This window comes from Notolepis coatsorum, assembly GCF_963971535.1.
Source record: "Notolepis coatsorum genome assembly, chromosome: 12".
NCBI classification, from domain to species: Eukaryota; Metazoa; Chordata; class Actinopteri; order Aulopiformes; family Paralepididae; genus Notolepis; species Notolepis coatsorum.
The window spans coordinates 28,609,439-28,625,273 of record NC_140176.1 but is presented as its reverse complement, the minus strand read 5'-3'; the positions used below and the strand labels follow the sequence as shown (position 1 = coordinate 28,625,273).

The 15,835-nt window shown below is 40.8% G+C and overlaps 1 protein-coding gene across 1 annotated transcript in view; it reads right to left on the bottom strand.

Moving 5' to 3' along the window:
• The window catches only part of nrap (nebulin-related anchoring protein), a gene marked incomplete at both ends in the record, with an annotated part of 82,600 nt that overhangs the window by 15,112 nt on the left and 51,653 nt on the right, over positions 1 to 15,835 (bottom strand). Inside the window, 7 exons of the mRNA XM_084325788.1 lie at positions 92 to 196; positions 1,092 to 1,289; positions 1,700 to 1,813; positions 3,262 to 3,369; positions 3,552 to 3,656; positions 6,779 to 6,877; positions 14,614 to 14,718. Of these exons, the coding sequence (XP_084181914.1) occupies positions 92 to 196; positions 1,092 to 1,289; positions 1,700 to 1,813; positions 3,262 to 3,369; positions 3,552 to 3,656; positions 6,779 to 6,877; positions 14,614 to 14,718 (834 nt within the window). The remainder of the gene's footprint in view (positions 1 to 91; positions 197 to 1,091; positions 1,290 to 1,699; positions 1,814 to 3,261; positions 3,370 to 3,551; positions 3,657 to 6,778; positions 6,878 to 14,613; positions 14,719 to 15,835) is intronic.

Here is a 15,835-nt window from a genome sequence, read left to right as displayed (position 1 = left end):
AGAAGAAAAAAAAAAAAAAAAAGTATCAAATTAAAAACCCTGAGTGACTGTGTGAAAGCCTGCTCATAGTTCTAGAAGGTTTGTCCCTTACGTCGCTCATAAGGTCCGTGGCCTTTTTAGAGCCTTCGAACTGCAGCGCTCCGGTGGAGATCCAGGCCGCTCCACGCAGGAAGTTCAGGTCAGAACGATACACATTCTGTTGAGCACAGCAGCACACCAGCTCAGTTATATACAGACAATACACATTCTGTTGAGCACAGCAGCACACCAGCTCAGTTATATACAGACAATACACATTCTGTTGAGCACAGCAGCACACCAGCTCAGTTATATACAGACAATACACATTCTGTTGAGCACAGCAGCACACCAGCTCAGTTATATACAGACAATACACATTCTGTTGAGCACCGCAGCACACCAGCTCAGTTGACTTGGGACCACAACAGGTCTAATACACTATGACTTGGGACCACAACAGGTCTAATACACTATGACTTGGGACAACAACAGGTCTAATACACTATGACTTGGGACCACAACAGGTCTAATACACTATGACTTGGGACAAGAACAGGTCTAATACACTATGACTTGGGACCACAACAAGTCTAATACACTATGACTTGGGACCACAACAAGTCTAATACACTATGACTTGGGACCACAACAAGTCTAATACACTATGACTTGGGACAACACCAAGATAAATACACTATGACTTGGGACCACAACAAGTCTAATACACTATGACTTGGGACCACACCAAGATAAATACACTATGACTTGGGACCACAACAAGTCTAATACACTATGACTTGGGACCACAACAAGTCTAATACACTATGACTTGGGACCACACCAAGATAAATACACTATGACTTGGGACCACAACAAGTCTAATACACTATGACTTGGGACCACACCAAGATAAATACACTATGACTTGGGACCACAACAAGTCTAATACACTATGACTTGGGGAAACCAACAGGTCTAATACACTATGACTTGGGACAACAACAGGTCTAATACACTATGACTTGGGACAACAACAGGTCTAATACACTATAACAACAGGTGTCTCTCACATCACTCTGCAGGGCGTATGCTCTCTTGGCTGCCAGGATGTTCATGTCGTCAGGCAGGGTTGTGTACTTGTGCAGTGTCAGTCTGTAGTCCTGCTCACTGGCCAGCGACTGAGCCTTCTTAGCATGAGCCACTTCCAACATGTCCATCGAGAGGTGATACTGAGAGCGGTTCTTAGCTGAGCTCTGCTTGTACTGGATCTGGAGGAGAGAGAGAGAGAGGGAGCGAGAGAGAGAGAGCAAGAGAGGATGAGGGAGGGAGATATATATATACATTTGTTTATTTGTTTCTCATTGTGTGTAGACTGTAGGCATATAGAAGTTCACTAAAACGTTAACGGGATAGTTCTGATGTAGCTCTGTTTCTTATCCAATTATGAGATCAGTAGAGTCCTTTCACACATCCATGCTGTTCCTCATGCTAGCTCTGGCTAGTTAGCCACAAACTAATGTAAAGTCAATCATTGGGGTCGAGCTCCTGTCTGCTCAACCTACTTTGTGTGACTGTGGCGTAGATCTCAGTGACCTTCAGTCAGCTCGTACAGACAGAACCATCCCTGCCATCTCAATCTCCTCTTTTCAAAACATGCCTCTAAACGTGAGATACTCACATCGCTGTGCAGCTTGCTCGCGTGGACAGAGTGAGCAATGTTTATATCGTCCTGCAGGCCCTTCAGCCCGATCATCTTGCCCTTCGACTTCTCAAACTGCTCCTTGTACTTTTGCTGCAGAGAGAAGAAACTCGTTCAGCGTATCAAAGATATTATGATAAATACAGACCCTGCTTGGTCTATATGATAATGAAATGATAAATACAGGCCCTGTCTGGTCTATATGATAATGACTTGATAAATACAGGCCCTGGCTGGTCTATATGATAATGAAATGATAAATACTGGCCCTGTCTGGTCTATATGATAATGAGATGATAAATACTGGCCCTGTCTGGTCTATATGATAATGACTTGATAAATACAGGCCCTGTCTGATCTATATGATAATGAGATGATAAATACAGACCGTGTCTGGTCTATATGATAATGAGCTGATAAATAATGGCCCTGTCTGGTCTATATGATAATGAGATGATAAATACAGGCCCTGTCTGGTCTATATGATAATGAGCTGATAAATACAGGCCCAGTCTGGTCTATATGATAATGAGCTGATAAATACTGGCCCTGTCTGTTCTATATGATAATGAGCTGATAAATACATGCCCAGTCTGGTCTATATGATAATGAGCTGATAAATACTGGCCCTGTCTGGTCTATATGATAATGAGCTGATAAATACTGGCCCTGTCTGGTCTATATGATAATGAGATGATAAATAATGGCCCAGTCTGGTCTATAAGATAATGAGCTGATAAATAATGGCCCTGTCTGGTCTATATGATAATGAGCTGATAAATAATGGCCCTGTCTGTTCTATATGATAATGAGCTGATAAATACATGCCCAGTCTGGTCTATATGATAATGAGCTGATAAATACTGGCCCTGTCTGGTCTATATGATAATGAGCTGATAAATACTGGCCCTGTCTGGTCTATATGATAATGAGATGATAAATAATGGCCCAGTCTGGTCTATAAGATAATGAGCTGATAAATAATGGCCCTGTCTGGTCTATATGATAATGAGCTGATAAATAATGGCCCTGTCTCGTCTATATGATAATGAGCTGATAAATAATGGCCCTGTCTGGTCTATATGATAATGAGCTGATAAATACAGGCCCTGTCTGGTCTATATGATAATGACTTGATAAATACAGGCCCTGTCTGGTCTATATGATAATGAGATGATAGATACAGGCCCTGTCTGGTCTATAAGATAATGAGATGATAAATAATGGCCCTTTCTGGTCTATATGATAATGAGATGATAAATACAGACCCTTTCTGGTCTATATGATAATGAGATGATAAATAATGGCCCTGTCTGGTCTATATGATAATGAGATGATAAATACAGGCCCTGTCTGGTCTATATGATAATGAGATGATAAATAATGGCCCTGTCTGGTCTATATGATAATGAGATGATAAATACAGGCCCTGTCTGGTCTATATGATAATGAGATGATAAATAATGGCCCTGTCTGGTCTATATGATAATGAGATGATAAACACAGGCCCTGTATTGAGTTTGTATGCATGACAGACTCACATCACTCAATATGGCACCAGATGCTTTGGCTGACTGGAAAGAAATGGCGTCCAGCCGCAGCTTGTAGCCTCCGTCGCGAATCTTTGTCCAGGACTCCTTGTAGCGGCTCTGCAGGGACACGTTCTCATCAGTGTGTTGAATGTATGTATTTCATTTGAAAATAAAAATGGATTTGAAAAACCATTGACACTGGGATTAGTGTCTGCGGTGAGCAATGTACTTTTAACATGATTAACATACAAAAGATTTACTATTTTGACACGTTTGACTTGGTTGGACATAATTCTCACCTCACTGATGTTCATGGCGTTGATCTTGGCCTGGACGTGTTCTGGAAGTTCTCCACTGAGCGTGTAGTTGTGCTTCATGGTCTCACCCTTCTGTCTGTACAGTCTCTGTTAAACCAAGCACATCAAACACTTTACTATCAGCACATCAAACACTTTACTATCAGCACATCAAACACTTTACTATCAGCACAACAAACACTTTACTATCAGCACAACAAACACTTTACTATCAGCACATCAAACACTCTACTATCAGCACAACAAACACTTTACTATCAGCACATCAAACACTTTACTATCAGCACATCAAACACTTTACTATCAGCACATCAAACACTTTACTATCAGCACATCAAACACTTTACTATCAGCACATCAAACACTTTACTATCAGCACAACAAACACTTTGCATACCGCCCCAACAGGTCCACGGAGGACGCCATAGCCCATGTGCTGCACACAGCAGCATCACACCTGGACAAGAGGCAGGGGAACTATGTGAGAATGCTATTCATCGACTACAGCTCGGCATTCAATACCATAGTCCCCTCCATACTCATAGCCAAGCTCAGGGACCTGGGCTTGAACTATGACCTCTGCCAGTGGGTCTTGGACTTCCTGACTGGCAGACCCCAGGTGGTGAGAGCAGGCAACTGCACCTCCTCATCCATCACCCTCAACATAGGGGCCCCCCAGGGCTGTGTTCTGAGTCCCCTCCTCTACTCCCTGTACACACACGACTGTGTGGCTCAGCGGAGTAGCAATACAATCATCAAATTTGCTGACGACACAGTGGTGGTGGGCCTGATCTCTGCCAACGACGAGAGGGCCTACCTGGAAGAGGTCAAGGTCCTGGCGGGATGGTGCCAGGAAAACAGCCTCTCCCTGAACGTCAGCAAAACAAAGGAGATGATTGTGGACTTCAGGAGGTCGGGGGTCAAGGACTACAGCCCCCTCAGCATCGACGGGGCACCGGTTGAGAGAGTCAACAGCTTTAAGTACCTCGGAGCCTACATATCCGAGGACTTGACATGGACCACACACATTGACAGTGTTGTGAAGAAGGCACGACAACGCCTCTACTTCCTCAGGCGCCTAAGGAAGTTCCAAGTCAGTCAGAAGATCCTTAAGAACTTCTACTCATGTACAATAGAGAGCATCTTGACCGGCAACATCACCTCCTGGTTTGGGAATAGCACTGCACAAGACCGAAGCAGACTACAAAGAGTGACACGTTCAGCCGAACGCACAATTGGAGGGGGGCTCCCCACCCTCCAGAACATTTACAACAAGCGTTGCAAGGGCAAGGCTAAGAGAATCATTAAAGACTCCAGTCACCCGAACAACTGCCTCTTTGAACTGCTGCGGTCAGGCAAGCGATACCGGAGTCTCAAGGCGAGCACAGAAAGACTCAGAAGAAGCTTCTATCCCCAGGCCATCAGGCTGCTAAACGAACAATGAATGAACACTACACAACAACAACCACCAAACGCACATAGCACACACATCCACACGCACACACTCACTTAAACAAACACACTGTAGCACCCACTCCACACACTTTATAGCACACACCCACTTTAAACAAACACACTGTAGCACCCACTCCCCACACTTTATATTTATTGATGAAGGATTGCACTACAACTCGTACACCTTACTGTAAATTGTACCTAAATTGTACCTCATCCCATTTCTGCTTTGCACTAGATAGTACTGTACATTAGTACACTGCATAGTATTGTATATTATATGGTAACTCAGAACATTGTACATATGTCTATACCGAACACTGTGACCTCTTTTTCTTCTTCTAAATTACACGTATACTATGTTTGATACTATCTTGTCTAGCACAGTCTCTGGAGCGTAACAGTAAGAAGCATTTTGTATGAAAGTATTCTGTACTTCTGTATGACAACTATTAAAGAAACTTGAAACTTGAAACTTGAAACTTTACTATCAGCACATCAAACACTTTACTATCAGCACATTAAACACTCTACTATCAGCACAACAAACACACTACTATCAGCACATCAAACACTTTACTATCAGCACATCAAACACTTTACTATCAGCACAACAAACACACTTTACTATCAGCACACAACACAGTTTACTATCAGCACACAACACAGTTTACTATCAGCACAACAAACACTTTACTATCAGCACATCAAACACTCTACTATCAGCACATCAAACACTTTACTATCAGCACATCAAACACTTTACTATCAGCACATCAACCACTTTACTATCAGCACAACAAACACTCTACTATCAGCACAACAAACACTTTACTATCAGCACAACAAACACTTTACTATCAGCACATCAAACACTTTACTATCAGCACAACAAACACTTTACTATCAGCACAACAAACACTTTACTATCAGCACAACAAACACTTTACTATCAGCACAACAAACACACTACTATCAGCACATCAAACACTTTACTATCAGCACATCAAACACTTTACTATCAGCACATCAAACAATTTACTATCAGCACATCAAACACTTTACTATCAGCACATCAAACACTTTACTATCAGCACATCAAACACTTTACTATCAGCACATCAAACACTTTACTATCAGCACAACAAACACTTTACTATCAGCACAACAAACACACTTTACTATCAGCACAACAAACACACTTTACTATCAGCACATCAAACACTTTACTATCAGCACAACAAACACACTTTACTATCAGCACAACAAACACACTTTACTATCAGCACAACAAACACACTTTACTATCAGCACAACAAACACACTTTACTATCAGCACATCAAACACACTTTACTATCAGCACATCAAACACTTTACTATCAGCACAACAAACACACTTTACTATCAGCACAACAAACACACTTTACTATCAGCACAACAAACACACTTTACTCTCAGCACAACAGCACACTTTACTATCAGCACAACAGCACACTTTACTATCAGCACAACAACACACTTTACTATCAACACAACAACACACTTTACTATCAGCACAACAACACACTTTACTATCAGCACAACAACACACTTTACTCTCAGCACAACAACACACTTTACTATCAGCACAACAAACACACTTTACTATCAGCACATCAAACACACTTTACTATCAGCACAACAAACACACTTTACTATCAGCACAACAAACACACTTATTAAATGTCCACCCCTACTGGTTGGTATGACTCACGTCGAGGGCCAGCTTGTTGCTGAGTTTGGCCTGAACCATCTCTGGCGTGTTCTCCACACTGGTGAACCTCAGGCCGCTCACATTCTGACGGTACTTGTTCTAGAAAAAACACACCAGAAAAATGGCGTCAGGAAGAGGATTAGTGCTGCTGCAACAATACCATACTATACCACATTACTAACACTGTACATCAATACCATACTACTAACACTGTACATCAATACCATACTACTAACACTGTACATCAATACCATACTACTAACACTGTACATCAATACCATATTACTAACACTGTACATCAATACCATATTACTAACACTGTACATCAATACCATATTACTAACACTGTACATCAATACCATACTGTACCATACTGCTAACACTGTACATCAATACCATACTGTACCATACTGCTAACACTGTACATCAATACCATATTACTAACACTGTACATACATACCATATTACTAACACTGTACATCAATACCATACTGTACCATACTACTAACACTGTACATAAATACCATACTGTACCATATTACTAACACTATACACCAATACCATACTGTACTATATTACTAACACTGTACATAAATACCATATTACTAACACTGTACATCAATACCATACTGTACCATATTACTAACACTACATCAATACCATACTGTACCATATTACTAACACTGTACATCAATACCATACTACTAACACTGTACATCAATACCATACTGTAAATGTATGTAGTATACATATAGTCTACTGTCTATTGTTTGATGTACATACTGTAGTGCTAAATGTATGTAGTATACATAATAGTCTACTGTCTATTGTTTGATGTACATACTGTAGTGCTATATGTATGGAGATACATACATAAATAAATGTCTCTGCATCACTATCACAGAGGGAACTTCCTGTGAAGTAATTGTTCCAGTGGCCAATGAAATGTTTGTGATTCTACCGGTAATTCAGAGGGGGGAGTGGGCTGTGAAGTATTTGCCTGCACATGCATTGGATGTACAGTAGAGGGCGGAACAATATCACACTGACAACTATGATCACTACTGTGACTAAATAATACCATCCCAAATAGTGTTCCAAATGGCTCCAACAAGTTAGTATTCACTTAGAATGTAAAGTAATGACAATAATAATACAAAATCGATACTACTATAGTAATTTGTCATTTGTAACCCATTAAATTATATATGTTTGGGGTTTTACCAATCTTTTATTATTATTTATTTTTGAAAGTGCCTCCATGATAATTTATATAATTTAATATAACGTAATTTACCAAATAGAAATGGTACGACTTTACAATGGCAAAATAGTAAAGGTATTTTCTGTAATGTAGTCAAACAGCAACCTGTAAGCAAAACAGCCCCACTTTGTGCCTTGTTTACATTTTTAGTTTTGGTCTGATGTGTGGGTTGGAGTTGAGTTGAGTTGCTACTGCTCGCCATACCTCAGGTTCTGCCAAGAGAAGTCTGGAGAAATTCACACTATAATAAGTTACTAAACTCCAAACCTACCACACGTCAAACCAAAAACAAAAAAAGTAAACAAAGAGCAATACCAAGCAGGGCTATTTTGCCTAGAGGTTGCTGTTTCACTGCATTACAGATTCTACCTTTAACCTCTCTGATCTCAAAGGCATTTTCTTCTGGCATTTGGTTCAACAGAATAGGAAACTCAAAATATGTCTGGAGGTCCATGGATCTGAAAACAATAGAGCCTTTTTTTCTCTTTCTTTCTGCTCTCCCGCTCGCTGACAGCCGAATAGCTATCATTGTTGTCCTGTGGCTCCATGGTCCTAACGGCCTTGGAATTCCTGGCAGGCGGAGCGCGGAGAAACCCAAGCCTGCTGTGTTCGTGCCACGGTCTATTTTCAATCAGTCTAATCGTGGAAGCCCTGAAACACGACATGTTGGCTGGAATGGCACCTCAGGATTGAGAGGCAGGTTTTAGAGGGTAGACGCTGGTTAGCAGCACAGGGCACAGAGTGACTCATCCGACATTTAGTGGCTGTAGGAACTAGGATGTGTACAGCCTAAACGATCTTCAACATTATTTACCAACACGGTCTCATCAGAAAACATAAATAAAGTACTAATCCACCACAGGAAAGGTACATAATGTACGTTACGTTATAGCCATAAGTAATATATTTACGTATTGTATCAGCAAAAGTCCAAAACAGATGCTGCAACCGGGAGTTGAATCACCACTATCTAACTATAGTTAGAGTTGAGGTTAGTTTTAACTATGATTATAGTTAGAGTTAAGGTTAGTTTTAACATTCACTTAACGGTTATGGTTAAGACATAAAGTTAATGTTAGGGTTCCATTCCCAACAAGGGAACTTACGTTTTCTGAAAACATAAAAAGGAAAGATATTTGGAATATGTAGCCTAATATATGTACTTATTTGTAATACGTACATATTTTACATTTTAAATATTATATGTAAATATATAACATAACATACATTATGTATCTTTTTGCTTGTATTATATCGTGACTTTTTTGTGTGAACCCGATGTTTTCAACGACCAGATCAAATTCCTCCCAGCATTCCATCTCCCCCTCCTGGTTCACCTAGATACTGTACCTGTCCTGGTTCACCTAGATATCTGTCCTGGTTCACCTACTGTAGATACCTGTCCTGGTTCACCTAGATACCTGTCCTGGTTCACCTAGATACCTGTCCTGGTTCACCTACTGTAGATACCTGTCCTGGTTCACCTAGATACCTGTCCTGGTTCACCTACTGTAGATACCTGTCCTGGTTCACCTAGATACCTGTCCTGGTTCACCTAGATACCTGTCCTGGTTCACCTAGATACCTGTCCTGGTTCACCTAGATACCTGTCCTGGTTCACCTAGATACCTGTCCTGGTTCACCTAGATACCTGTCCTGGTTCACCTAGATACCTGTCCTGGTCCTGGTTCACCTAGATACCTGTCCTGGTTCACCTAGATATCTGTCCTGGTTCACCTAGATACCTGTCCTGGTTCACCTAGATATCTGTCCTGGTTCACCTACTGTAGATACCTGTCCTGGTTCACCTAGATACCTGTCCTGGTTCACCTAGATATCTGTCCTGGTTCACCTAGATACCTGTCCTGGTTCACCTAGATACCTGTCCTGGTTCACCTACAGTAGATACCTGTCCAGGTTCACCTAGATACCTGTCCTGGTTCACCTAGATATCTGTCCTGGTTCACCTACAGTAGATACCTGTCCAGGTTCACCTAGATACCTGTCCTGGTTCACCTAGATACCTGTCCTGGTTCACCTAGATACCTGTCCTGGTTCACCTACAGTAGATACCTGTCCTGGTTCACCTACAGTAGATACCTGTCCTGGTTCACCTAGATACTCTCCAAATGATGGTTCACCTACAGTAGATACATCAAAATGCTGGTTCACCTACAGTAGATACTCTCCAAATACTGGTTCACCTACAGTAGACATAGTCCAGAGGTTTAAGAGCTGAAGTCTATAAATCACATCACCAGCATCCAGAGGTTTAAGAGCTGAAGTCTATAAATCACATCACCAGCATCCAGAGGTTTAAGAGCTGAAGCTGCAGCCTATAAATCACATCACCAGAGTCCACAGGATGAGTGAGTGGATGCGTGAGTGACTGGGTGAGTGACCACAATTAGCAGTGCAAACTGCAGTGCAGAGAAGCCAGATCTATAAATTAGACGTTCCTTATCGGCCTCTAACGGAGCTGAGATCATCTTAGCACTAAGATGCTTCTGGGAACCTGGAGGCCTTGCTCGTTAAAGCAGCTACTCTTGTTTTTCATCCGTTAAAAGTCCTGGATGTACAAGTTGAGGTGAGCCATCCTGTGAGCAACAACTGTAATGACTTGTTGTAAAGGTCTCTCTCTCTCTCTCTCTCTCTCTCTCTCTCTCTCTCTCTCTCTCTCTCTCTCTCTCTCTCTCTCTCTCTCTCTCTCTCTCTCTCTCTCTCTCTCTCTCTCTCTCTCTCTCTCTCTCTCTCTCTCTCTCTCTAATGCACACACACCATACATAGCCTTTGCTCACCCCCCCCCCCCCTCTCTCTTTCTCTTTTCACACAACACACACAGACGCACTGGCCCGTATGTATTTAGAAAGTGTACTAATGTGTTAAATTAAAGTTGTACTTAGTATGTTAAAAGTTGTACTTAAGATGCACTTATATTGAAATTATACTTTCGATGTATTTCTGGTTACTTTTGCTTCCCAAAATAGTACACCTTTAATACATTTACTTGTTTACTTTTTTTTATGTGTACTTAGATTACACAACATATTACAACACTTACAACATATTAATGCAAGCCTAGTTAAAGCCGCACCTGGATACCTGCCAGTGGGGAATCAGGATACATGTATGATTCATGTAAACGACTATGTGTTCCGTATAGCCTGTCTAACACTCAGTAGTACTTGATGCAGGCACTACAGTTTGGAGGCTACTGGTTGCCATGGGAGATCAGGCTTTCTGCTCATCCGCTCCCAGTCTGTGGAATGCTCTCCCTGACCATGTGAGAGCACCACAGACCGTGGATGCTTTTAAAAAGGGCCCCAAAACACATCTTTTTAATAGAGCCTTTTGTAGTTTTAGCCATTCTTATTTTATGTTCTTTTACTCTTTTACTAGTTTTAGTCCTACTTATTTTATGTTTTTTTTTTTTTTTTTTTTTTACTCTCTTAACTACTAGTTTGTATGTTCTTCTACACTGTAGCGCCTTGAGATTTGTTCCACAAATATAAAGCGCCCCTACAAATCAAATATATAATTATTATTATTATTATTACTGGCTACTTGATAGTCACAGCAGGCTAACATTATTTCGAGGAACAAAAAGCAATCATTCTGAGAGTTATATCGAATTGAATGTCTGAGTGTCCAAGTTAACGTATGTTTTTGTTGTTACTTAATAGTGAACGTGAGATAATCGAACAAGTGAGCTAGCCGGTTGCTGTCATTGCTAACTGCCAACGCTAGTGGACCAAGCTAGCGTATATCCGGGAACAAAAGCATTCATTCTGAACGTTACATCACTGATGCTTGGAATGTGTGAACTTAGTGAAAGAACAACATGGGCAGTGATGTTCCTACACTCTGGTTACTAGAGCTGATCCCAGTCCAGCTTCCTAACCTGCTCTCTGGGTGGCTGGAATGGTACAAGGCTCTTTAAATACATTGTGACCTCATAAACCCACATGAGCTCAAGTAGCATCTCTTCAGTGGGACATGTTACACAATCATGCTCATCTCATGCCTTTCATGTTACATAACTTAGGTCCTCTAGTCTAGATCAGTGGCTCTCAATCGTTTTCATGACAACAATCCCCAACATCAGGCCCCGGATCAGATTCCTGTTTTGAATTCCGTAGCTGTCTATACTGTAGCTGTGAATATTGCCTTGCACTGCAACCATAACTACCTACCTCATCCTATAATCTACCCAGTGCCTTTGAAATAGCATCCCGTCTAAACACTATCTCCGAAGCCACGGAAGGGGCTACAATATGCTGCATAGGTTACTGGGTTGGATTACGGAAATAATAATAATAAACCTTATTTGTAAAGCACCTTTCATTCAAGAATTACAGCCCAAAGTGCTTCACAGCAGTGTAGACATAATGGACATAAAATAGACATACAATTTGCAGATAATTTACAAGATAAAAGCAATGCATAAAGTTCAGATAAAAGCAATGCATAAAGTTCAGACATAAAATTAGCATAAACCTACCTGTTCTCCCAAGCATTCAACCTTCCTTACCCATAACCACCCTCCTCCAACTCGCCACCATTTCCCCCTGCCCCACGTTCTCTCCTCTCCTGCCCCCCCCCCCCCCCACCCCCCTTGGTTTTCCCTTACTCTCCTCCCGACTGTCTCCTCTACCCACTCCCGCATTTGTTATCCGTTACTCGTGGTTTTATGTTTCCTGTGTATTCTTATTGTCCTCCGTTTCCCTCTGGTTTTGTTTTCTTTGTTTTCTTTTTTTGCCTATATTGTCAGCGACTTTGGGTCCTTGAAAAGCGATATACAAAATAAATGAATTATTATTATTATTATTATTAGACAACATTCATATGTTATCCCAATTGACCTGCGCTATACATCCTATCAATCGATCGATAATACGCTATGAATGAACAAGTTGTTAATACTGTAATCATTAGCTACATTATGCTCTGTCTCTTCGACATCATATATGCTCAGATCACGGTCACCTGCACGATGCTTTATGGTTTTGTTCCAAAATTAGATGACCTCCACCTGCTAATTACTAGCATGAAAGACCATGAAATAGAAGAAGCAGGGAAGGAGATAATCAATTTTAAATACATTTCTACAAAAACAGCCTGTTCAATACGAGGAGAGAGTGATAAATAAATCATTTAAATTACATTAAATTAATGTCCCACAGTTTCAAGTAAGTCATATACAATTGTTGAGAAGATACATAATATGTCCTGTTTATATATATATAAACAAATTATATATATATAGGAAATATAGATATACTGTATGACATTTTGACATTGTGGTTTTATCACTTGGCTGTGGTTAAAGATGCTGTAAGTGGTATTTCTTTGTTAAAATAAGTGTTAAATAGCTCTAGATTTAGACAGACATCACTGATATAGAGTGTCTGGTCAGTAACATGAGTCTCCCAGTCCCTCTGCTCTGCAGCAGAGCCATATAGAAGCTCTTTTAGAAGGCTCTGCTCTGCAGTAAACAGAAAATACATTTCCTGGTATCCTGTTCCCACTTAATCCTTAATCAGAAGAAATAACCCTAGATATTTATTTTTATTTCAAGAAATCTTGTCAAGCCAAAATTGCTGGTAGATTATTCTACTTGTTCCAAGCACTACTTGTTTTAATTTATTTATTATTTTTGTGAAAAAAAAATTGCAGTGTGGAGTTCTCTCTCCGGATGTTAACATGTTTTACTTATTATAACATGTAGACCACGTCAGGCTTGGAGATCATTCTTCTGAGAAACATGACACCTACTTCGGAGTTCCACAGGGGAGCTGCCTTGGTCCATTATTATTCTCACTATACATGCTGCCCCTATCTGCTCCCGGCTGCCCTTGGGGGGAAGGATGACGGGATGGGTCAAGTGCAGAGACTCAAGTGCAGAGACTAAATCGCATCGGCGACCCAACTAACTGCATGTGTGTGTGTTCCTGTGTGTGTGCCGCCCATTGCATGTGTCTGCCTGCATAATAAATAAATGCAGAATAAAGACTTCTTCAAAGTCCAGTTATATTGGAGACATCATTAGAAAACACAATGTATGTTTCCATAGTTACGCAGATGACACACAATTGTACATCTCCGCTGAACCAAATGATCACACAGCTATTAACTCCATTTCCGCCCGTCTCTTTGCAATAAACAAAAGACGTAAAGACGACTTTAAACTGTTAAACAGTAATCCAGAACTATTTTATTGCACTGTAAAAATAGACTTATTATTGTTTATTTTTTTTAAACTGAATCAAACCATAAACAAGGTGGCCTGTTGGGATGTTAGATCCTAATGTGAAAAACTGTGATTTTATATATCTGCACTTTATGTGCTAATTCTTTTCTGTTGTGAAGCACTTTGAGCTGCAATTTTAGTATGAAAGGTGCTATACAAATAAAGTTTATTATTATTATTATTATTATTATTATTATTATTACTTATTCTAACATGTAGACCACTTATTTGAACATGTAGACCACTTATTTTAACCAAATAATACCACTTACAGCACCTTTAATGTCAGTGGTGTGTTTGAGGTCATGGGATCAAGGTTACCTCGCTGATGAGGTCCCGGGCCTTCTTGGCTTGCTGGACGTCCAGAGAGCCTGCCGCCTCCCAGCCGACACCCTTCATCCAGTTAAGATCCGACCTGTACTGTTTCTACACACACACACACACACACACACACACACACACACACACACACACACACACACGCACACGCACACGCACACGCACACGCACACGCACACGCACACGCACACACACACACACACACACACACATTTGAAATGTTTATTTATGTCCACATGAACAGAAGTACAAGGAGGCCTCATACAAAGGACATAAACAATGCGAGTGCAATCAGAAAATTATGAAGAACAGTCAGGTACAAGGTGCATGGACGGCAGAATCATGGGAAAAGGTAACAGCGCCTCCTCCAAATTGAGCGGCTTCCTATAATAGCTGATACTGAGCAGTACCTGGCTAACTGCTTGGCCTTCCTTTTGGGGAGACCGGCTATTTGTAGGCCCCTCACAACCAACTTGTGCACATGCCCTAGGCTGCCAAAGATAAAAACTAGGAGTTTACATCTGTAGCCTAGCTGTGAGATGGTCTGCTGTAGCTGTTGGTATTTCAGCATTTTGGTTAGGAAGGCTTCTTCTAAGCTGTAGTCAAAAGTACAGCCAACCTCAAGAATGGACACCTCCCTAAGGGGTTCATTTACCACAAATACATCAGGGGTGTTAGCTGTAATACTAGAGAACATGGAATCATCATTGCACAGGTTGAACATGCTTGGCTTCACAGTAGAATGCTTAAACAGCATGATGGAGGACCTAAAAATAAGAGAGATATCTTTCACTCACACACACACACACACACACACACACACACACACACACACACACACACACACACACACACACACACACACACACACACACACACACACACACACACACACACACACACACACACACACACACACACACACACACACACACACACAGCTACAAATGCCAATGTATATGGATTCGTCACTGCATAAGGGCCTTTCATTAGCAGTAGCCCATGTCAAGATTTTGTATATATTTCGATACTGAATGTATATTCTTAGTTTAAAAAGTGTGTTAAAGGTATATTTCTACCAATATGTACTTGCAATGTATATTTGGTACTTCTTATGTGCTTGCATGTACTAATTCAAAGCACATGTTTAGTATGATTCGTCATTCATATGTTTACCAAACTTGTGTTGTACTTTAATAAACTT